The sequence below is a fragment of the Styela clava genome, chromosome 12 (assembly GCF_964204865.1).
Source record: "Styela clava chromosome 12, kaStyClav1.hap1.2, whole genome shotgun sequence".
In the NCBI taxonomy this organism is placed as follows: domain Eukaryota; kingdom Metazoa; phylum Chordata; class Ascidiacea; order Stolidobranchia; family Styelidae; genus Styela; species Styela clava.
The window spans coordinates 6070038-6092776 of record NC_135261.1 but is presented as its reverse complement, the minus strand read 5'-3'; the positions used below and the strand labels follow the sequence as shown (position 1 = coordinate 6092776).

Genomic DNA, 22739 nt, shown 5'->3' with positions numbered 1-22739 from the left:
TTTATTCTGACATTCTGCACTTTTTTTAGTTCATACATTGTTGATCTTCGAACATCTGAAGAGCCAACATGGAGAGAAGTCTCATCCTCTGTTGTTCGCAATACATTCAAATGCACCAAACTAGTCCTTGATAAAGAATATACATTTAGAGTAAGAGCAATCAACAGATTTGGACTAGGGCCTGTGACCCTGACTGAACCTGTTGTCATCCAACTTGGATATTCGGTAAATATTTCTTTTTACTTCTTTTCTAGCTCATTTTATATTTAAGGATTACCGGTAGTAAACTTTCACTACCATTCTTCATACCCAGGTTCCTGAAGCTCCATTGGCTGTCAAAATCACTGCTGCATCCAAAGAATCTATGTCAGTAAAATGGGAAGCACCTGAAAAGGATGGTGGCAACCCAATCACTGGATACCACATTGAAGGAAAAGACCGAAATAGCATAACATGGAAGAAAATGAACAGGTGGGCTATCGTGAATTTTTACTACGCTTTTGACTGTATTGTGATTTTATTGTATTTTATCTGCAATTTACATCTACAATCTATGTAACTTTAGTATGCAGTCCATATTAAAAGTCTTACATACCATTCATTCTTGAGTGTAGAGCAGTTTCATGAAATGTTCTTTCTTCTAGGTCTTTGATCAGAAGCATGCAATTCAGAGCTACTGGTCTCCAAGAAGGACTTGAATATGAATTCAGGGTATATGCTGAAAATGCTGCTGGAATCGGTAAACCAAGCAAACCTTCTGCTACTGCAATTGCCAGAGATCCTGTAGACAAACCAGGAGATGTTGAAGTTGTAGACATCAGGTAAATCACCATAGGGAACTCTGTAATATAGATTTAGACAAGATTATTAAAATATCAATTACATTAGTTTTGAAAATAACCATAAATATATTGCAATAAACCACTAATCCAAGCATAGGTTTATGGTGCATTAGTACCGTTTCACCCTCGTATTCTTTCTTGTAAGACAAAACTATTGAGTTGTAATACTTGATGTTTTTTTCTGTTGTAGCCGTTCATCCTGCTCACTTCGCTGGAAGAAGCCAGAATATGATGGTGGGCAAAAAATAGTTGGATATGTAGTGGAAAGGAGAGATTGCCCTAATGGAAGATGGACAAAAGGAAGCTTCAGTATCATACCAGACAATGAATATACAGTAACTGGTATGTTGGTGTACTATATAATATTGCTCAAATGTTAGACCTGGCGTTCCATTTTTTGTTGAATTCTTTCTCCATCATTTTGGAACTCTTCATTCCTCCTCACTATGCATCAAAAGTGCTTCATTTATTTAATCTTCAATGTATCCTAAGAGAGTGCTATGCACACATCGCACTCTTGCATTTGTAAAGTTTCGAGTAGTTTATAATGTGTGCATAAATGAGTATTATAGTAACCTTGAAGAACCAAATAATATTAGTATTATTACAGCAAATACAAAGCAGTATTCCTTCCCAAAAACGATAGAACTCCTTTCTGATTGGGAAACGTAGAGTTCAACCAATCATTTCACCAATTTCTTTAAAAGTTAAATATGTTTATAATCAAATCACTCTTTCAGGATTAACTGGTGGAATGGAATATGAGTTCCGCATCATTGCTAAGAATGCTGGAGGAGTGTTTAGTGAACCATCTCACAGTACTGGACCAGTGAAATGCGAGGATGATTATAGTAAGTGCTGTGTTATGCTATATGGGCGACCAGATTTCAACCTCTAGCTAGATATTTCAAATACTATAGACCCGTGAAACATGAGGATGATAAATGCTGTGTCCACTTACTTTATTCTTGGAAGCTTTAAAGACTATGGCTAACAAATATTACTTATCACATTATAGAACCACCACGAATTGACCTGGATCCTCATCTCATTGAAGAAGTCAAAATATCAGCTGGTTCTACACTTCGTTTGCACGTTGGAGTACAAGGCAAACCGACACCTGCAGTGGTTTGGTCTAAAGATGGCTCTGAAATTCGATCAGACATTAGACGTGTATTAGACAGTGCTGTGGACCATAGCAGTCTTGTTATAAAAGACTGCAGTAGGTCAGACACTGGAACATACGAAGTTACAGCAAAGAATGCTTGTGGAGAGAAAACTGTACAAATTAAAGTGCTTGTACTGGGTAGGTTTGCTTAATTGGGTTCTTATGTACCATTGAACATATATGTATGTAACTATATGATTTTTTGACATTTTTGTCTTTTTCGCAATAAACACTCAGATGCTAAAGTTTTCATTAAATTCTATTGCAGACAAACCTGGACCACCAACTGGACCAGTTAAATTCTCAAGATTGACTGAATCTAGAGTTACCCTTGGCTGGGAAGCACCCGTACAAACTGGTGGCGCCAAGATCACTGGATATGTTGTTTCTAAGAGAGAAACCTCTAGATTAACATGGTATGTCTCGTTCTCAACCATAATCAATAATAATAATTTACTGCATTCATTTGAATATGTATTCTGTCTTGCAGGTCTGTTGTATCGGAAATGGTTGAACATTGTTCCCTCACTGTTCAACGTTTAATCAAAAACAATGAATATCAGTTCCAAATACAGGCTGTAAACAAATATGGAGTTGGAGAACCCTTGATATCTGAGCCAATTATTGCAAAGAACACATTTTGTAAGTCTGGTATAGTATTTGTTAACATTCCACAAAACTGTGTATATCCCATTTCATCAAATGCCCAAAGTTAACTGTTTTTGTTACAGTATTTACCGGTATTAGCTGAAAGTATACACAAATTTTTCTGACGAAATATAAAATTTTATTGTTTTGTTGTTTAGCTGAGCCAAGTGCACCTGGTATGCCAGAAGTGAGCAGCGTTTCATCAACTGGCTGCATTGTCATGTGGACAAGACCTGAAACAGATGGTGGTTCCGACATTGAAGGATATGTCTTGGAACGCAGAGAAAGAAGAAGCCCAAGATGGATTAAATGTAGCAAGAAACTCATCAGAGATTTGAGGTCAGTTATTTTATTTGTAATCCAAAACCATCTATGAATTCTCCTTTTTATAACATTTCTTAAAATTTCAGATTGAAGGTCACTGGTCTTACACCCAACAATGAATATGAATTCCAGGTTGCTGCTGTTAATGCAGCAGGAACTAGTCAATTCAGTGCTGCTTCTTTTTGTGTCATTATGAGAGACCCCATTGGTAAGTAGGTAGTAAGTACCAGTAAGTACACGTAGTACCATGTACATTCATATTAATGCACCACCCATTCTGAATCGTTAAATTGACTTCACTTCATTGTTTATCCTTCATTAGATGTTCCTGGACCTCCAAGTAACTTCCGTATCAAGGACAGCACAAAGTCTTGCATCACTCTGGCTTGGAACAAACCAGCTTATGACGGTGGATGCACGATCACTGGTTACATGGTTGAAATTAAAACTTTGGACAAGGTGGATGAACAAACTGAAGAAAGCGAAGGCTGGAATGTGATTGCTAGTGATATCATTAGCACTACATATGATGTTAAAAGATTATCTAACGATAAGTTTTACCTGTTCCGCGTTTCTGCTATCAATAAGGGTGGAGTTGGTGAACCAGCAACATTGATTGGTAAGTATTACATTTCAGAAAATGTTAACCCAAACGTAGTTTGATGCATTACTAATGCTGCCATTCAATTATTAGGTGCAGTAAAACCCGAAGACAGACTTGAACCTCCTGACTACGAGCTGGATTCATCTCTGCGTAAAACAATAATAGTCAAGGCAGGCAGTTCAGTAAGTGTCGATGTTCCTATCAAAGGAAGACCCACGCCGAATATCACTTGGACTAAAGGTGAGCAGAAGCTATATATGTGAAAATGTTGTGTAAAATAAAGATTTGTTGCAAAAATTCAATAGACAATAAAATACCAAAATGCTCATGGAAATATCTCTTCTTTTTAAGGTGATGTCAATGTAACGACAAACCCTCGAATTCAAGTTGAAAATACTGCAGCAAAAACAAGATTGATTATACAAGACTGTAACAGAGATGACAGTGGAAAATACTCCCTTGCTTTAGAAAATGCCAGCGGAGTTGCAAACACATTCATCAGCATTAAAGTTCTTGGTAAGAAATCAATAGGATTAAAATTTTTGATGGTCTTCAGTATTTATGATAGGAGCTGGAATACGAATGGAAATATATAAATAATATTAAATACATGATTAAACTTACTGATTAAACTTACTCCTTACAGACACTCCAGGACCTCCTGGGTCAATCAGATTGAAGCATGTTACTCAAGAAGATGCTTCAATTGCTTGGGATGCCCCAGCAGTTGATGGTGGATCAGAGGTGTTCAACTACCGGGTAGAAAAACGAGAGACCACCCATCGGGCATGGACTGTTGTACATGCTGAATGCAGCAAGACTGCTTGCAAGGTAAGTTACCATAATTTTTATATTTAACTAGATAAGACATAATTAATGGTAGTATAAAGACTAATAAACATGTTGAACTGCTTCTTATAGATTGATAACTTACAAAGAGGTGCAAGCTATTTCTTCCGTGTTATGGCACAAAACTCGCAAGGTCTTGGCGTTCCATCAGAATCAGAAATGGTTATTGCTACTGGTGAGCTATTTTTCATAATACATATTATTGAAACTTAAAAAGTTCATTTGAAATATCACTTTTCTCATGTCTTCCAGAAAATCCATCTCCTGTCAATGACCTAAAAGTCAGTGGTATCACCAACCACTCCATTTCCTTACATTGGGTAAGACCTGATCAAGATGGCGGCACTCCTATTCAGAGCTATCATGTGAAATATGCAGAAAAGGATTCCGATGATTGGCAAATACAGAAAACTAGGTATTTTAATCTGAATTTCATCCTTATATTTCACATAAATAATTAGCATACTTGAGTTTTGAAATTATTTTCTTATAATTTATTTTCATCAGACAACCCAACGCTTTGATTGATAACCTCTGCACTGGTAAATTGTACGAGTTCCAAGTTGCTGCCCACAATGAAGCTGGACTTGGACCATGGGAATCTATTGGCCCTGTAACAGTTCGAGAAGTAACAAATGCTCCAACTGCCGATATCAGCTCTCTACCTAAAGGGAATGTTATAAACGTTCGGCAAGGAACACAATTACACCTAGAGATTCCAGTACATGGAAAACCAAAACCAACTGTATCTTGGACGAAAGAACGAATTCCTTTGAAACGTAAGTGTCTTACTGATATGCTGATATTGTTGTTTAATTCTTTCAAAATAACCGAGTTTTTAATCTTTTATATTGTTTTTAGAAACAGAAAGAGTTATCTATGAAACAATTCATGATAACGCAACTCTGAAAATCAGAAAAGTTGAAAAATCAGATGCTGGTCAATATTATTTGATGTTGGATAATTCTTGTGGGAGAAAAGAAGTACCTTTGACTGTTAATGTATATGGTAAGTACAGAGTAACTTTTTATTTCAGTTTTTCTGCATCACATGGGCCTGATGGCGCGGAAGAAGAATGCATATTTGAAGCAAAGTGAGTTCAGTGCCAATTGTATATGCTTGATAAATGAAGTTATATCTCAAAAAGCTCCTACCATACATAATGCTGAATATACGGTAAATCAACAAAGAAGCTTAATCACACCCTACACTCAAGGTGCCTTCGAGGTTGCTCAACAGTTATGGCGTGACTAATGCGTAAATCGTACCCCGTTAAATGCACATGCTTGAAATACCGTTAATTTTATGTGCCATTGAATATTGGTTGATTAGTAATTTGTATATTTATATTTCAGGTCATCCAGGAAAGATTAGTTCTCTGGATGTTGTTGAAATCACTGCTGAAAGTGCTGTGCTTAAATGGTCTCCTCCAGAAGACAATGGCGGTGCTGATGTCACAAACTATATTGTTGAAAAACATGACACTGCTGGAACTGGGTGGATGTCTGTGAGTGCAAGCTGCAGTAGAACGGTCATCAAAGCCATCAAGCTTTCTCAAGGCAGAGGATATGTATTCAGAGTAGCTGCTGAAAACAAATATGGACTTGGAGAATTCACAAACTCAGATGAAATTGTTGCACAACATCCTTTCAGGTGAGAAATTACTAACGCATTGTGTTTTTCACTTATATTCTATGTCATATGCTGAGATTGTCGTTGTAGTACTTTTAGGTCTCATTATACATCTCATTTTGAAGTTTGGCAACTTGCCTGAAATTTCCGTTCTGTGTGTTTGTCTTGTTAATAGTACCGTAATTATTTTTTACATTGGGGTAGTTCAAAATAACTTCTTTTTCAATTACTGCAGAGTACCAAGTACACCACCCCAACCAGAAATCGAAGAAGTCAATGCTGACTCCATGGTCATCAATTGGGATGCTTGCGTTTCTGACGGAGGTTCAGAAATAACAGCATACCATATTGAAAAGAAAGAGCGAAATGCTATCTTGTGGACTAAGGTTTCTTCCATTACTGCAAAGAAACGGGAATACAGAGTCCCTGGTTTGACAGAGGTAAATGGTTTTGTTGTATACTTGAAAAAACATTTATTCTTTTTATAGTTTCAAACGTGATATTATATTTTTTCAGGGCCTGGAATACCAATTCAGAGTCATTGCAGAAAACAGAGCCGGATTGAGCGATCGAAGTGAACCAAGCAAATTCGAACGAGCCAGAAACATTGTCAGCCCACCTGGTTGTCCAGACTGGACAGATATAACAAGAGATTCCGTGTCACTGATATGGACTCCACCCAAAAATGACGGAGGAAGCAAGATTGTCGGATACAATGTAGAAAAGAAATCTGGTAAGTCCTAATTTTGAAAGGCAACATATCCAACTGAAGAAGTTCAATTGGCTTTCCAATTCATTAATTTTAATTCTTGCAGGTGAAGATGGTCGATGGTTAAAATGTAACTACACCAACATTCAAGTGTGCGAGTTCACAGTAACCGGTCTGAATACAGGAGATTCGTATCAATTTAGAATCACAGCTAAGAACGCTGCTGGTACCACAAGCAAGCCTTCATTGCCAAGTGTTGAAGTTGTCTGTAGAGATGATTTCAGTAAGTATCAGGCATATTTTTTGTTAGAGTATCACAATTTCAACAAGCTAATAATTTCATTTGTTAACAATTTTTTAGAACCACCCAATATTCAACTGGATTCTGAAATCGCTGATGGACTGACAACAAAAGCTGGTGTAACGCTAAAACTCAAAGCAATCATTACTGGAAAACCAGTTCCTAAAGTGACTTGGGCTCAAAATGGAAATGAAGTTGTACCTAATGCACAGGTATTGTATTATTGAATAATAGAGATAATAGCAAAGTTTTATTAGATCATAAATAAATATCAATACTTTATTATCTTGTTTGCAGATTGAAATTGAATATGCTAAAGGCATAGCCACTTTGATCATCAAAGAGTGCAATAGAACAAATACCGGACATTACACAATCACAGCAAAGAATGCCTGTGCAACAAAGACTATGGACTTTAAACTTCAAGTTCTTGACAAACCTGGCCCACCCGAAGGCCCTGTCAAGTTTACTTCTCTCACAAATGAAAAGGTTACACTCTGGTGGGGATTGTGTAAGGAAACTGGAGGAGCTACTGTTGAAAGTTATGTGATCGAGAAAAGAGAAACAAGTCGGCTGAATTGGGCATTGGTAAGTGTTACTTCCATTCAAGTGGATATAATAATGAGGACGATTAGGTTGCCTGCCACTATCATAACATAAATATTTGGATATCACTTTAATTATACTTTATTTTTCAGATATCTGCTAACTGCACTTCAAACAACATTACTGTTAATCGCCTCATCAAGAACCATGAATATCAGTTCAGAATTTCAGGTCAAAACAAATATGGTGTTGGAGAACCTTTGATTTCTGAGCCTGTAACGGCCAAAGTTTCATACACTGTTCCAGATGCCCCTGGACGCCCTGAATATTCAACATCAACTCCTGATTCTATCACTATTTCATATGCTCGACCAAAGAGCGATGGTGGTAATGAGATTACAGGTAAATAAAATATTTCGTTTGTTAATTCTAATTGTTTCTGTACAATATTTCATGCACCCTGTACAATATTTCATGCACGACGGAAATAAATATCTGAATGTGTTCGATAATATGTGCGGCCTTTAATCGTTGTATTGTTATTATTCTTCAGGATATCACATTGAAAGACGTGAACGAAAAGGCATGCGATGGGTGCGAGCAAACAAAAGTCCAGTTACTGAGCTTCGTTACAGAGTTACAGGACTTTCTGAAGGGCACGAATATGAATTCAAAGTCAGTGCTGAAAATGCAGCTGGACTTAGCAAACACAGTGAGCCATCAGCCTTGATCATGTGCAGAGAACCAATTGGTGAGAATTTTTTCAATATTTGGTGGCAATGGATACATATATTAAATTCAAAGCTAACTAGAAAGAAACTAGCTTTGGAATTCAACGATTTAAAAATCTATGCAATGCTGTGTCTGGTTGCCAATTGTCATTTGTATCTTTTAGGCACACCTGGTGCGCCTGGCATTGCCAGAGTCACTGACACCACGAGGACCACTGTTGCAATATCTTGGACGCCACCTAATTATGATGGAGGAAGCAAGGTGCTTGGATACAATGTCGAATCTCGAAAGGCAACTCAGGGTAAGCCATAAAATTTTATTACCTTTTTATACTTTTTGACAAACATCTTCAAATTTTCAAATTATTTAAATTAAAATTTGTAACAGGTGATGAAGTTGATGATGAATGGGTTAGAATGAACCCAGACACAATTAAAGGTTGTGAGTACATTGTACCCAACCTAACTCCGGGAACAGAGTATAATTTCAGAGTTAAGGCAGTCAATGCCGCAGGTGTAGGAGAGGCAACAGAAGTTTCTGGAAAGGTATAGTGTTATTCTGATAGCTAATGTTTCTTGATGCAATAATTTGTTGTCAGAGGCAATTTCAAACATATGTATTTGTTTATAAATTAAGACAATAACAAATTTTCAGATTATGGCTACTGACAAGCTTGAAGCTCCAGATTTCCAGATTGACGCAGACTTCCGCTCGCACTATGTAGTAAGAGCTGGAAACTCTCTGAGACTTTTCGTCATATATCATGGACGGCCAAGACCTACAGTGACGTGGACAAAACCAGATGTTGAGCTACAAGATCGTGCAGAAATAACTACCACTGATTATTCGACTCTTCTATTGATCAGCTCTACTACAAGAGATGACTCTGGCAAATATACATTGAGACTGGAAAGCAGTGCTGGAGAAAAAGTCATTCATTTGACTGTTAAAGTCCTAGGTAAGTTGATTTAATGGAAGCTATTTAGTCGTAGATAAAAATTGGATTGGCTGTCACTGATCGAACTATTTTAATCCCAGATGCACCAGGACCGGTTGGCCACATCACTTGCAAAGAAGTTAATCGTGACTCTGTTACACTTGCTTGGGATTCTCCTGAAGTTGATGGCGGTGCTCATGTCAAGAATTACATCATTGAAAAAAGAGAAGTGTCGCGTAAAAGCTGGCAAACAGTCGCTACTAAATGTACAAGAAATACTTACAAGATAACAAAACTACAAGAAGGTACACAGAATTAAACTTGGATTTAGATAGACTGAGATGTTTTCTCTACTTTGCTGTTAGTAACTGGCGAGTCAGCAATTATTACCTTTTTTCTTTTTTCAGGACAAACCTATCTCTTCAGAGTCATACCAGAAAATGAGTATGGTATTGGAGTACCTAGAGAGACTGAAAATCCAATAACTGTAACAGAAGTGCCAGCGATTCCTTCAAAACTGGACGTGGAACAAGTTACCAAACATTCAATTACTGTTTCTTGGGGAAGGCCAGAGTATGACGGTGGTAGCCGCATCAGTGCCTACATCCTTGAAATTTGTGAAAAAGGATCTGATAAGTTCTCCGAGTGTGCAAGAACTAAGGGAACTGTATTTAGACATGTTATTGGAAATCTTCGCGAAGGTATCGAATATGAAATTCGTGTGAGAGCCAAGAATGAAGCTGGATTAAGTGAACCTAGAGAAGCATTCTCATCGATTATAACAAAAGATGAACGAAGTGAGTTTGCTTTTTATATAAATCATCAATGCCTAATTAATATGGGAAATAATTTATTATACCACATACCTTTCGCTATCAGTGTATTATGACGTGACCTCAATTTAAAGTTGGTGTATATATTTTAATAATAATTCTGTTCTTCTAATTATTCTATCAATTCTGATTAAGCTTGTTAATATTCTTTTTTTATTTTAGTTGCACCTGAAGCTGATTTACGAGGCATTTATCACAAAACAATTTCAGTAAAATCTGGCTCTACAATTAAAGCTGATATTCCAATTATTGGCAAGCCAACTCCTGAAGTGACCTGGACTGTTGCTGGGATCAAATTAAAAGGTTTGTGTTTCAAAGTATATCCGAAACAAGGCTATATAGAAAATATAAGTTTGTTTGGCTAATATTGTCTTTTCATACTTTGCAGAAAGTGATAGAGTTGCAATGTCAACTACTATTGACAACACAACATTGACGATCAGGAATGCAAAGAAATCCGATGCTGGAGATTATGAACTCAAACTTTCTAATAGCTCGGGTGAACAAAAACACAAAATACAAGTAGTTGTTCTAGGTGAGTGAAGTTTTCTATGTATGTATAGTTTTGGGCAATTTGAGTTTCTACACCATTATGCCAATGCACATTGGAATTGAGTGTTCGCATAATTTTATTAGAGCATATTGTATTCAACCATGAATGATTGATGTACGGTAATAAAACACAAACTATCATAATTTGCACCTGCATTAAATTTTTTTTATATTTAGACAAACCTGGTTCTCCAATGGGACCTATCGAGTTTTCTGAAGTATCTGCAGATTCCATTACAATATCTTGGAAACCACCACAAGAAACTGGTGGAAGTGAAATCACCAACTATGTTGTTGACTACAGAGAGTTTGGACGTGCTACTTGGTCACAAGTATCTGCGTGCACAACAAGAACTACAATCAAGGTAATATTATAACATAACAAAAGTTTAAATGAGAAATATATCTCTAATGAATGATTTACATTATGTACAATATGTTTTTGCAGGTTGGAAAACTGGCACGTCATACTGACTACCAATTCCGTGTAATGGCTGAAAGCAGATTCGGACTTGGTGAACCTCTGGTGTCAGAGATCTGCCGTGCTGACTTCCAATGCAGTAAGAAACTACATTTTATTACTGTTGTATGTTGATCTATTTTGCACTTTTCTAATTTGTGATATTTGAAACTTTCAGCTGTTCCGAAACAACCAGGAACACCCAAGGTTACCAGTGTTACCAAAGATACTGCAACCATATCTTGGGATGAACCAGTCCATGATGGTGGAAGTCCAGTTACTGGTTATTATGTTGAGAAAAAAGAAAAGAACTCCATTTTGTGGCAGAAGGAAAATGAGAAACCAACTAAAAATATGACATATACAATCAAAGGTATGATCTATTTGATCTATTGATATAATGTGGATAGGTGGAAGATTTATAATGAAATTGGGAGAGAGAAAAAATGTTTCTTGAGAGAATGGTTGGTCATCATCTATACTATGTTAAATACTTTGTCTGCTGCAATTGTTAGACCATACAAGTTCTATCTAATGAGTGTCTAGGTTGGAAATGAGTGTCTAGGTCTAGTGGAAATATAAAGTAATATATATTTAACAGGTCTCTTGGAAGGATTAGAATATCAGTTCAGAGTACAGGCTGAAAATGCTGCTGGCTTGAGCAATTACAGCGATGTGAGCAAACCTGTCCAAGCCATTAGTTTGGTTGGCCCTCCGGAACAAGTAGAGGTTACAGATATGTCTAGAAACTCTATCACTCTATCCTGGCAACCTCCAATCGCAGATGGAGGAAGCAAAATTGCATCGTAAGTATTCACGATATCTGAATGATACAATTTCCTTTTTGATAGATACTTGTCCAATTCAGTTTCATATGTATTGTAGATACACTGTTGAAAGGCGACATGTTCCAGATGGTCGTTGGTTGAAATGCAATTTCACAAATGTCATTGACTGCAGCTTTGAAGTAAGCGGACTTACACCAAATGAGTCCTACGAATTTAGAGTGATTGCAAAGAACTCTGTAGGAACTATCGGACAACCTTCAGATATATTGGGACCAGTTGTTTGCAAACCATCATACAGTGAGAAATCTATTCATATAAATCCATTTATTACTTCCAACACGCACACCACACACCAATCAATAATTTTTTGTTCAATGTTCAGAACCACCTATCATAGAACTAGACAGCAAACTTGTCTCAGAAGTTGTGCAAATTCGTGCTGGAAGTAACTTCAAATTGGAAGCAGAGATTCGTGGAAAGCCGGAGCCAAATGTGAGTAGCATGTTGTAGAATAGTTACACCCAGATCCATTGTAAATGGTCTGCTTGTAAATTGAGTAAACTGCTTCTGTTTAAAAAAACGTTTTGGTTTCTCGTAGGTATTCTGGTACAAAGGAGAAACTGAACTGGAAAGCTCTGATCATGTAAATGTTATATCTCAACCTGGTATGACTGGACTCAATATCAGAGATTGCAACAGATCAGATACTGCAAAGTATAGCTTAATGTTAAGAAATGAATGTGGCGAAAAGAAAGTTACTATAAACGTCAAAGTGTTGGGTAAGTAGAATTGCATGCACTGATAATAATACATTTTATCAACAAGTATCAATGCTGTATTAGTTAATTCATATAGCAATAGTCAGTGAAATATTGTGGAAATGCATAAAATTTCTGATTGTAGGTATAATGGCGTTCAAATTCAAGTCCTGATATTCGACCAAAAATACCATCCTTAAATTTGACAATAATTTTCATATTTCACAGATACTCCTGGGCAGCCTAAAGGACCAATACAATTCAGCCGAGTTACAAGTGAAAAATGCAATATTGCATGGGAAAGACCAGAAGAAGATGGCGGTGCTGAAATAACACATTATGTTGTCGAAAAGAGAGAAACATCTCGATTGAGTTGGGTTTCTGCCTATGAATGCATTGAACATACTAGCTGCACTGTAACCAAGTTGATTGCCAACAATGAATATATTTTCCGTGTATCAGCAGTCAACAAATATGGAAAAGGACCAGCACTTGAATCATCGCCCCTAATAGCGAAGAATCAATTTGGTAAGATAATATAATGATTCACTCGTTAAAAGTCCTGAGCCTGACATTTCCTTTAACTGTGATATTGTTTGTTCATGCCAGGTGTTCCGTCTGCACCAGGCAAACCTAAAGTTGTTGCAACAACCAGGGATTCACTCACTGTTGCATGGGAAAGGCCCGCAACTGATGGGGGATCAGAAATTGTCAACTATGTCGTTGAAAAGCGCGAAAAGCAAGGCTTCAGATGGTTAAGGTAAGATTTTTGTGAAGTGTGACATTGAGAGTAACTGTTGTTTATAAACAGTATTTGTTTTAAAATAGCAGTGAAATTACTATTGAACTTTAATATCTTTTAGATGCAACAAGGACCAAAATGTCACTGACCTTCGTTATCGCGTTTCTAAACTCCGTTATCAGTCTGAATGGGAATTCCGTGTCTGTGCTGAAAATGCCGCAGGCGCAGGACCATTCAGTGAATCAAGCAACATTGCAAAGGTCCAAGATCCTACTTTTCCACCAGCTCCACCTGCTAACTGCAGAGTTGTAGATACAACAAGATCCAGTGTCTCTTTGGCATGGAATCTACCACTGTACGATGGTGGATGCGATATTGTTGGATACATAGTGGAAATGGCTGAATGTATTCCTGACCAAGATGAAGAATGGCAACAGTAAGTTTTGTCCTTGACATACTGAAAATATTTACTCCTGTAAATATCATATTTCTTTCATTAAATTTGAACAAATTCAAACATAATTATCGCCAAGTTTTCCGCATATTTTAATGATGAAGCAGAGCAATTAAAAGCATACATACCAGAAAAAATTATAAATCTCTCTGTAAATTTCTTAACAATGACTTATTTCTAGGGTACATAAATCGAGCTATATCAAAGCCAAGGAATTCACTGTTACTGGATTGAAGGAAGGACATGAATACATTTTCCGCGTCTTTTCTGTGAACACTATGGCACGAAGTGAAACTGCAGCTAAGGTGAGTATTTCAATGATTTGTAAAGTCAAGTTATATTTTTCATCTCAGTTATGGAAAAAATAAAATATGTGATATTTATTGTCGCCTTTCTCTGAACAAAAATTTCTGATTCAGATTTCTGAAGCAATCAGAGCCAAAGAAGTTCAGGAAGAACCTTCATTGACTATTGATGACAGTCTTAGAAGAACAGTGACTGTTCGAGCTGGAAAACCACTCAGACTTTACGTTCTGGTGTCTGGTTAGTCATATTTCATATATTTTCATTTAACCTTTAAGAGAAATAGTACAATCTCATATATTGACTGCTTTCAAATTTCAGGACGACCAGCACCCGCTGTATCATGGTCAAAGGTTCCCAATGGAGAGAATCTACTCACACATGCAATCATCGATACCCACGAGGCCGCATCCAAACTCGAAATTGAAAAGACTGATCGATATGATGCTGGAAAGTACACAATTTCAGTAGAAAATGAATCTGGCACAAAGGAAGCTACAATCAGTGTCAAAGTTAATGGTGAGAGAACAAAGATTGAATCCATATTGCTTATTGAATGTATTGAATATTCTTACTCTTCTGGGACTCTTCAACTATGTTACTGTTATACAAATCATTGTAGATTCAATGGTGACATTTCTGTAAAAAAAACTATTGTGAACCATTATGGTTCTGCGAAATGTTGTCAATGAACTTATATAAATATATACCGGTTTTACAGATTCTCCTGGTGCACCAGCTTCTGTTAGAGTTCGTGAAGTCACCAGGAATTCAGTCACTGTGGCATGGGAACCTCCAGAAGTTGATGGTGGAAGTGCAGTACGAAACTATCTTGTACAGAAACGTGAAGCCACAAGGCAGGCATGGAACACAGTGGTGACCAAGTCAGTTGATATATTGCACACCAATTGCGACTTTTTGAAAAAAAAAATTTATACTAATAAGAATGCTTTTATTACAGATGCTCTAAGATGAGTTATAAGGTTACAGGCTTGCAGGAAGGATCAATGTATTACTTCCGTGTTCTTGCTGAAAATGAATATGGTGTCGGCGAAGGCAGAGAAACAGAAGAAGCAATCAAAGTTTCTGAGCAACCTTCTGCCCCCGAATCTATTGAGGTTTGCTTTATTTTATAACAGTATAATTATTGCTAATATTATTTAATTACCTCTAACAATGTCAATTTTTATTTTAGGCAACTGAAATTACAAAATCAACAGTTTCATTGGCATGGAAGCCACCATTACAAGATGGCGGATCAAAAGTTCAAGGATACCAAGTTGAAATGATGGAAAAAGGTGTGACTTTGTTGTTTTATCATTAGTTTTTCAGTACCTTTGCACATTTATAACTGTTTTAGACTTGAGAATAGTGCTAAAACGAAATTATATGTTTATATACGGTCTCTGCATTCTCAGGTTCAGACAAATGGATCACTGTTCATACAACTAAAGATCTTCGACACACTATCAAGGGTTTGAAAGAAGGACAGGATTACTATTTCAGAGTCCGTGCAAAGAACGAAACTGGTTTTGGTGAACCAAAAGATTTGTTTTCATCTATTACAGTCAAAGAACAGCTTGGTAAGTATGACATCCATGATATAAAAATATCGTATTGCAGTACTCAGTTGCATGTTATCCCAAAATGAAAGCATATATCATGTTACATTTAAAGATTTTTCTAATTATTCTTATTCAGCTGAACCAAGCATCAAGCTTACCGAATCTACTCAGAAAACTGTGACAGTAAAAGCTGGTCAACCCATCAAACTAAACCTAGAAATATCTGGACTACCAGTGCCAGATGTCACATGGACCAAGGATAAAGATGAGATAAGAGAGGATCTGCACAGGTATGCAATTGGTTTTGTTGAAATCAGCATTCAAACTTCAGTTTATTTAAATTGCAATCTTAATTATGAAATATTTATGAAACTTATAGAACAACAATTCAAACCACACCCACAACTGCGTCTCTTGAAATAAGAGAATCCACAGTTGAGGACAGAGGAGAATATAGAATTACTCTCAGCAACTCATCTGGATCTTGCACACAGCTAATCCAAGTGATTATCCTTGGTAAGTTTTCTTATTGTTAAGTTAATGTGAATGAATCTGTTCATGTAAACTCACTGCAATCAAACTATATTTTAATTTTCCTCATTTCAGTATTGTTTGTCAGTCAGTTTTGGTCATTTGCTAAATACAATACTATCTATAGGATCTATCTATAGACTATGGATAATTACTAACCTCTGATTTTCTTTCAGATGTTCCATTGTCTCCTGACGGGCCTGTAATATCATCTGATGTGACTTCTAACTCAGTTACACTTCAGTGGAGACCGCCACAATATGATGGTGGTGCTGCAATCAGTAACTATGTTATTGAGAAACGTGAACTTCATAGACCAAACTGGATTATTGTCAGTGATACAGTAACAAGGTTAGTTGTTCAGTAATCATTTGATCAGTTTCTCACAAATATTTAAAATGGCATAACAGTTATTCTTCTGAGAGTTCAAAATACACATAATCTCAAGTATCTTTGGTGGTATCTGGGATGGGTATAGTTATGCAGTCAGTCAATCATTCAAAGATAAACGGACTTGGAAAATTTAGGGCTAAAACAATATATTTGTAGGATCACTTATACAACCTCATACACTTATCCACCTTAGCATTTTTCAGAATATTTGAGAAGAATTTAAACTAAAATAATATTCTACTTATCAAAACAATTCTATTTATCATTCAAATTTTCTTATTTTAGAACGACTATGAAGATTACAAAACTCATTGAAGATGCAGAATACACTTTCCGTATCTTTGCTCAAAACAGAATTGGAATCAGCAAGCCTTTAGTAACAGAACAAATTGTTGCCGAAAGCAAATACAGTAAGTGGTAGTTTATTGAATGATTTCTAAAGATGACAAGAAAAATGAGTGCTAATGCCTTATTATTGTACAGATATCCCTTTTATAAATATTAACAATGTTATTTTCCGGGGATTTCATATGTCCTTAACCACTTTACAGGCTTACCAGGTCCTCCAAGCACACCACAAGTGTCTTCAGTTATGAAAGATTCTGCAACTATTACTTGGAACGAACCAGTCAACACAGGAGGAACTGAAATTACTGGATATATTGTTGAAAAGAAGGAAAGTAAGGGACCACGCTGGATTAAAGCCACAAGAAATCCAATCACCCAATGTAGATTCATTTGCAGTGGATTGATTGAAGGAGTTGAATATGTCTTCTGTGTATATGCGATTAATGCCAGAGGGGAGGGAAAGTAAGTAGTACCGAAAAGTGATATATTTATGGCTTTTATTATCATTTTAAAACTCTTATTTGAAAAAAATGTTGCTGCCTCTTCTAGTAATCTATTAGCTACTACTAAATAATATTGATTTTATGGTATTGAATACCTGACATAATGGAAACCGTAAAACTCAGCTTGTGTTTTATGGCGACTGATTTGGTGGTGGCTTCCTAATTCTAAATAATGAACATCTTTTCAGACCCAGTGAGGAATCTGCACCTGCACTTTGCCAAGAACCAGTCGCTCCACCGAGTGCTCCTTTGAATCCTCATGTCATCGACATTACAAAAACCACACTTTCTGTCGCTTGGGACAAACCAGAATATGAGGGAGGATCAAAACTATTGGGATACTTTGTTGAAACTCGAAAGGTTTGTGACCGAATAGTAACAGTAGTAATAAAAGTAGTTACAGTTTACTCTTAGTATATTTTTAGCGTAAATTTATTTGATAGTCTGTTTTACACTATAATGATGTATCCATATGACAGGATGGATCATGGTGGGAGCGATGCAACACCAACCCAATTCGTATCAATGAATTCACCATGAAAGGACTGAATGAAGGAGGGGAATACTATCTTCGAGTACTTGCTTGCAATGCTGGAGGAGTGGGAGAACCTGCTGAAGTTGAGAGACATATTGTCATCAAAGACCAAACTGGACCGCCCGAATTCCTGCTGGATGAAGAGGTATAAAATCAATTCCATTTTTAGAACCTGTAACATTACTTCTTTCACATTTTAATTCAAATTTATTTCTTCAGCTCATAAAAGATGGTTTGACTGTAAAACAAGGTGGAATGATCAACTTGCTTGTAAAATTCAAAGGCAGACCTCCACCACAAGTAACTTGGAGTAAAACTGGTACAGACTTGAAAATGCGAGGAATGATCGCAATACACTCTGACTCAAGTGAGCTTGTAATCAAGGGTGTTGATCGACGTGACAGTGGAGATTATAAAATCAAACTTTCAAACAAATTTGGGGACTGCGATATTTCTATCCCTGTTAAAGTGATAGGTCGCTGCGATGCACCAGAAGGTCCAATGCAATTTGGTGACCTGGAAGCTACATCAGTCACTGTTGTATGGAAAGCTGTTCTCAATGATGGTGGAAGTCCAGTCACAAACTATGTGGTTGAACGCAGAGAAGTAGGAAAAACAGCTTGGTTTACTGTTGATGCTAAAGTAAAAACTACCAGCTGTGTTGTTAAAGGTATGTAAATATTCTATGAACTCATACAGGATATATAACAACATTTTTCTGCTCAATTTTCTATCATTGTTTTGTTATATCACTGACAGTACCCAATATCTCCTTTGCAGGCATCACAGAAGGTGTTGGATACTTCTTCAGAGTTTATGGTGAAAATGCATATGGATTGAGTCCACCACTCGAATCTCAAGAAGCTATTGTGCCCAAAAATCCACTATTCCCTCCACAGCCGCCACAGCTTGTTGAGGTAAGTGGAAGTCTTGATTCATGGTAAAAAACTATTGATTAACAATAAATGAGAACGTCTATGCCAATTTATATTATACCTTGGAATATCATAAGGTGACGTGTCTTAGTCCCCAGTGCAATATAAAATCAGTATATAGCTCTTCGAAGAATATTGGTTTCATTTCTGTTTGATGGATCAAGTTATGCGTAAAGAAAATAATATCTGTGTTTAGGTGAATGAAGTCACCAAGAGCCATATATGTCTCAGTTGGACAAGATGTAGAGATGATGGTGGATCTCATGTAACTGGATATTACATTGAAAGAAAGGAATCTTCTTCTGACAGATGGGTCAGAGTCAACAAAGTTCTCACAAAGAATTTGGCTTACACAGTACAGGTGTGGACATATTTTTATTGAAGTCATTTATTGAAATAATTATAAACTTAAATTATATCTTAGGTACATGCCAACTGTCAATTATGTTTTCGGTCATTTGACATTTATCAACAATCATTTTTGTGCTTCAGGGACTTGTTGCTGATGCTGAATATCAATTCCGAGTGATTAGTATAAACGACGTTGGAGAAGGGGAACCTTCGAAGCCTACTGAGAGCATCATCTGCAAAGATCCATTTGATGTTCCATCGCCACCACAGAATGTAGAGGTCCATCATGCTACCAAAGATTCTATAACTATTGTATGGCAAAAACCAGATTATGATGGCGGCAAAGATATCTTGGGATACGCTGTTGAATGCAGAGAATTTGGAATGACCATCTGGAAAAAGTGCCATGATGATATCATTAGAGATAGAATATATCAAGTTGGTGGTTTGAATGAAGGAACAGAGTATGAATTCAGGGTCCGTACAATCAATGAACATGGTACTTCAAGGTGATTAAAATTCAACTTGTTTTATTACAAATTAGCTCTGTTTGAACCGACCAATACATATTAAATCAATATGTCATTGTAACGATACTTCTTGCATACATAATTTAAATAAATAAATAGTCTTTATCAATAGTACTTTCCTATCAAATGTTACTGTCTGATATTATTACCTAATTGAGAAATTTCAAATTTTACAGACCGAAGATGCTCGAGCTTCCAACATCTACAAGAAAATCTACTGGAGAACCGCCAAAGATTGTTCAAGAACTAAAACCAGTTGTTGGTTCAGTGGGAGGAAAAGCTACTCTCACATGCAGTGTTTCTGGACGACCAATGCCTGATATAATCTGGACCAGGTGAATAGTTTTGAAAAATTTGAACTGATAAAAATGAACTTTCAAAACACAGAACTTGATAACCTATTATTAAAATTTATAATTTGAATTGAAAATATTTTTATGTGGAATAGCATTATCTTATAAAATCTTAAAATTTTTCAAAATATTCAAGATTTGGCAAGGAAATCAAGAGCGGAAGAAAGTACAAAATGAACTATGAGGGACAAGTGAATACTTTAACCATCAACAATCTCAAGTTTGATGATGAAGGGTCCTATTCACTCAATGCTCAAAACAATGTGGGTAGTGCTGATACTGAAGGAAGACTTCAAGTAGAAGGTGGATATTTTTCGTTTATTCAAATGACTGTATTTTAGGTTGTATTAAAATAATGAGTACTGTTTTTATTCATTAATTTACACCCTTATATGTTATATCATTTTATTAGGTGCACCAGTTTTGGATGAATGTCATACTCGATTTAAAGACCACATATATGGCAAGAGTGGTCAAATCCTGAGAGTCCACTTTCCATACCGTGGTAGTCCACAAGCTCAGGTACTCTGGACTAAAGATGGACGACGAATGGATAAGAGTGATAGACATGAAGTTGAAACTACAGACTCTTACTCTCACATGGTAATTCCTGTTGCGGACAGACAGAAAGACTCTGGCAAGTATTCTGTACAGCTTACAAACAAACATGGGCAAAACACATACCCAATACACGTTGATGTACTGGATGTGCCGTCAAAACCAAAAGATTTCGAAGTTGTTGGTGTGACATACAGCAGTATGGTACTTGCCTGGAAAGAACCCGAGGATGATGGTGGAGCACCAGTCTCTAACTACATTATAGAAAAGAGGGAAATCAAGGAAGAACCGGACAAATGGTCACTGGTCACTTCAAGGACTGCACAAACAACATACAAGGTATATATATATCAAAATCATAAAACCTTTTTTCGCTTCATGTTGCTGTTAGCTTAAATTCCCTCCTTCCAACGCAAAATATAATTAACTTGAAAGAAATAGAATAGGGACCTGATGTGCAAGGGAACTAGTCCGATATTATAACTCATTGTTCTATTTTTCAGGTTGAAGGCCTTATTGAAAAGTGTGCATACTATTTCCGCATTTCTGCTGAGAACTGTTATGGTATATCACAACCTCTGGAGACTGACACACCCATAGCAGCTATTCCAACACATGATGTTCCTAAAGCCCCAACTAGTCTTGCGGTAAGTAAAATCTATATGTCTGACTGTGTGTGGATTGACCAAAATAGTAAATAGTCGAAATAAAACAATTTTTGGATCACCTGTTTTTCAATTCTGTCTGCTCTTTGTGGTAATTCATTCGTGGTTTTAGAAAAGAAATACCCAAGTCTTCCTATTTCTAACAATCTTAATTGTTTTTTGTTGCTTCTCAGGTTTCTGGTGTTACAAAAGAAGGTTGCATGCTGTCATGGAAACAGCCTAAATCAGAAGATGGAAGCAGAATCACTAATTTCATCATTGAGAAACGTGATAATAAGAGCAACATCTGGAGACAGGCAACCAAAGAAACTGTCACACAATCTGTTTACTCTGTTACTGGATTGGTTGAAGGACTGAGATATGAGTTCAGGTTTGTGAAAAAAAAATGTTGCCAGCTAAACTATGGCATAACATACTTATACTTAAAACAGAAGTCGCAAATATTTTGAAATGCCTAATCATTGACTTATTCCAAATATTTAGAATAAAACCTGAAGCATAAGTATATTTTTATGTACAGAATTACAGCTGAAAATCCTGCTGGAAAATCAGAACCATCTGAGATATCAGAACCAATCGTAACTAAAGACAACGTGCAACTAGCTGGACCAGGATTTGTTCAAGACATTCGTGACATTGTCGCAAAACCAGGACAAAATATCACTTTTGCTTGCAAGATTAGTGGCCAACCTAAACCAATTGTCAAATGGTACCAGGTATGTTTAATAGTGAACCTTCTAATTTATCCGTTTGAACAATTGCTTCTTTCTACGCAAATCTGTTGCAGAAGATATTAGAAACTATTGCATTACCGGATAATGTCTGGATCGAGTATGTTTGTGCAATAACACTGCATAGAAAAGCATAAAAGGCGTTTCACAATCAAATCTGTCAGAAAATATTTGGAACTTTTATATTGTCAGTCAATTCCTACAGAATTGAGTATATTTGTGAAAATGTACTGTCACCATAGAATGAAAAGATATTGGACTTATTAACAATATTTCTTTCATCTAGGGTGGTCGTGAAGTTTCTGGAGACAAGAAATATCAAATTGTCGATGGCAAAGGAAACAATTTCACCTTCACTATATTCAAAGTCACTAACGATGATGAAGGACCGTACACAGTTCGTGCTACCAATCAAGGAGGATCTATTTCATGCACTGCTAACTTGACTGTGCAACAGCCAGCCAAAGTTAAATTGCCAAAGTACGTGGAATGTTCAATTCAATATATAAGCTATGTAGTGTTTGCTACTGTTTAGTTGTTTCTGTACATTTTTATAGTA

At 36.5% G+C, this 22739-nt stretch overlaps 2 protein-coding genes across 2 annotated transcripts in view; one reads left to right on the top strand and one right to left on the bottom strand.

Annotated features, from left to right (window-relative positions):
* LOC120329268 (mitogen-activated protein kinase kinase kinase kinase 3-like) overlaps positions 1–22739 on the bottom strand; it is a 362445-nt gene that overhangs the window by 90639 nt on the left and 249067 nt on the right. The window lies entirely within an intron of this gene.
* Positions 1–22739, top strand: part of LOC120330499 (titin-like) — a 281688-nt gene that overhangs the window by 244328 nt on the left and 14621 nt on the right. Inside the window, exons 358-425 of the mRNA XM_078118750.1 lie at positions 30–225; positions 314–471; positions 645–821; positions 1033–1184; positions 1583–1693; positions 1861–2148; positions 2279–2426; positions 2501–2652; positions 2817–2997; positions 3069–3190; positions 3305–3601; positions 3677–3826; positions 3938–4102; positions 4233–4417; positions 4508–4610; positions 4688–4850; positions 4943–5214; positions 5297–5443; positions 5791–6088; positions 6303–6507; positions 6584–6800; positions 6883–7059; positions 7138–7289; positions 7375–7665; positions 7776–8025; positions 8177–8374; positions 8519–8656; positions 8743–8900; positions 9010–9313; positions 9394–9597; positions 9700–10089; positions 10288–10428; positions 10514–10660; positions 10855–11042; positions 11126–11237; positions 11316–11510; positions 11739–11943; positions 12023–12222; positions 12308–12417; positions 12524–12704; positions 12912–13211; positions 13293–13443; positions 13547–13861; positions 14061–14184; positions 14299–14422; positions 14504–14701; positions 14904–15066; positions 15144–15300; positions 15378–15480; positions 15601–15765; positions 15884–16037; positions 16127–16263; positions 16455–16629; positions 16957–17081; positions 17223–17481; positions 17711–17882; positions 18002–18202; positions 18277–18727; positions 18838–18974; positions 19189–19353; positions 19485–19852; positions 20050–20208; positions 20363–20529; positions 20639–21123; positions 21288–21431; positions 21623–21819; positions 21970–22165; positions 22467–22660. Coding sequence (XP_077974876.1) covers positions 30–225; positions 314–471; positions 645–821; positions 1033–1184; positions 1583–1693; positions 1861–2148; positions 2279–2426; positions 2501–2652; positions 2817–2997; positions 3069–3190; positions 3305–3601; positions 3677–3826; positions 3938–4102; positions 4233–4417; positions 4508–4610; positions 4688–4850; positions 4943–5214; positions 5297–5443; positions 5791–6088; positions 6303–6507; positions 6584–6800; positions 6883–7059; positions 7138–7289; positions 7375–7665; positions 7776–8025; positions 8177–8374; positions 8519–8656; positions 8743–8900; positions 9010–9313; positions 9394–9597; positions 9700–10089; positions 10288–10428; positions 10514–10660; positions 10855–11042; positions 11126–11237; positions 11316–11510; positions 11739–11943; positions 12023–12222; positions 12308–12417; positions 12524–12704; positions 12912–13211; positions 13293–13443; positions 13547–13861; positions 14061–14184; positions 14299–14422; positions 14504–14701; positions 14904–15066; positions 15144–15300; positions 15378–15480; positions 15601–15765; positions 15884–16037; positions 16127–16263; positions 16455–16629; positions 16957–17081; positions 17223–17481; positions 17711–17882; positions 18002–18202; positions 18277–18727; positions 18838–18974; positions 19189–19353; positions 19485–19852; positions 20050–20208; positions 20363–20529; positions 20639–21123; positions 21288–21431; positions 21623–21819; positions 21970–22165; positions 22467–22660 — 13314 coding nt within the window. The remainder of the gene's footprint in view (positions 1–29; positions 226–313; positions 472–644; positions 822–1032; positions 1185–1582; positions 1694–1860; positions 2149–2278; positions 2427–2500; positions 2653–2816; positions 2998–3068; positions 3191–3304; positions 3602–3676; positions 3827–3937; positions 4103–4232; positions 4418–4507; positions 4611–4687; positions 4851–4942; positions 5215–5296; positions 5444–5790; positions 6089–6302; positions 6508–6583; positions 6801–6882; positions 7060–7137; positions 7290–7374; positions 7666–7775; positions 8026–8176; positions 8375–8518; positions 8657–8742; positions 8901–9009; positions 9314–9393; positions 9598–9699; positions 10090–10287; positions 10429–10513; positions 10661–10854; positions 11043–11125; positions 11238–11315; positions 11511–11738; positions 11944–12022; positions 12223–12307; positions 12418–12523; positions 12705–12911; positions 13212–13292; positions 13444–13546; positions 13862–14060; positions 14185–14298; positions 14423–14503; positions 14702–14903; positions 15067–15143; positions 15301–15377; positions 15481–15600; positions 15766–15883; positions 16038–16126; positions 16264–16454; positions 16630–16956; positions 17082–17222; positions 17482–17710; positions 17883–18001; positions 18203–18276; positions 18728–18837; positions 18975–19188; positions 19354–19484; positions 19853–20049; positions 20209–20362; positions 20530–20638; positions 21124–21287; positions 21432–21622; positions 21820–21969; positions 22166–22466; positions 22661–22739) is intronic.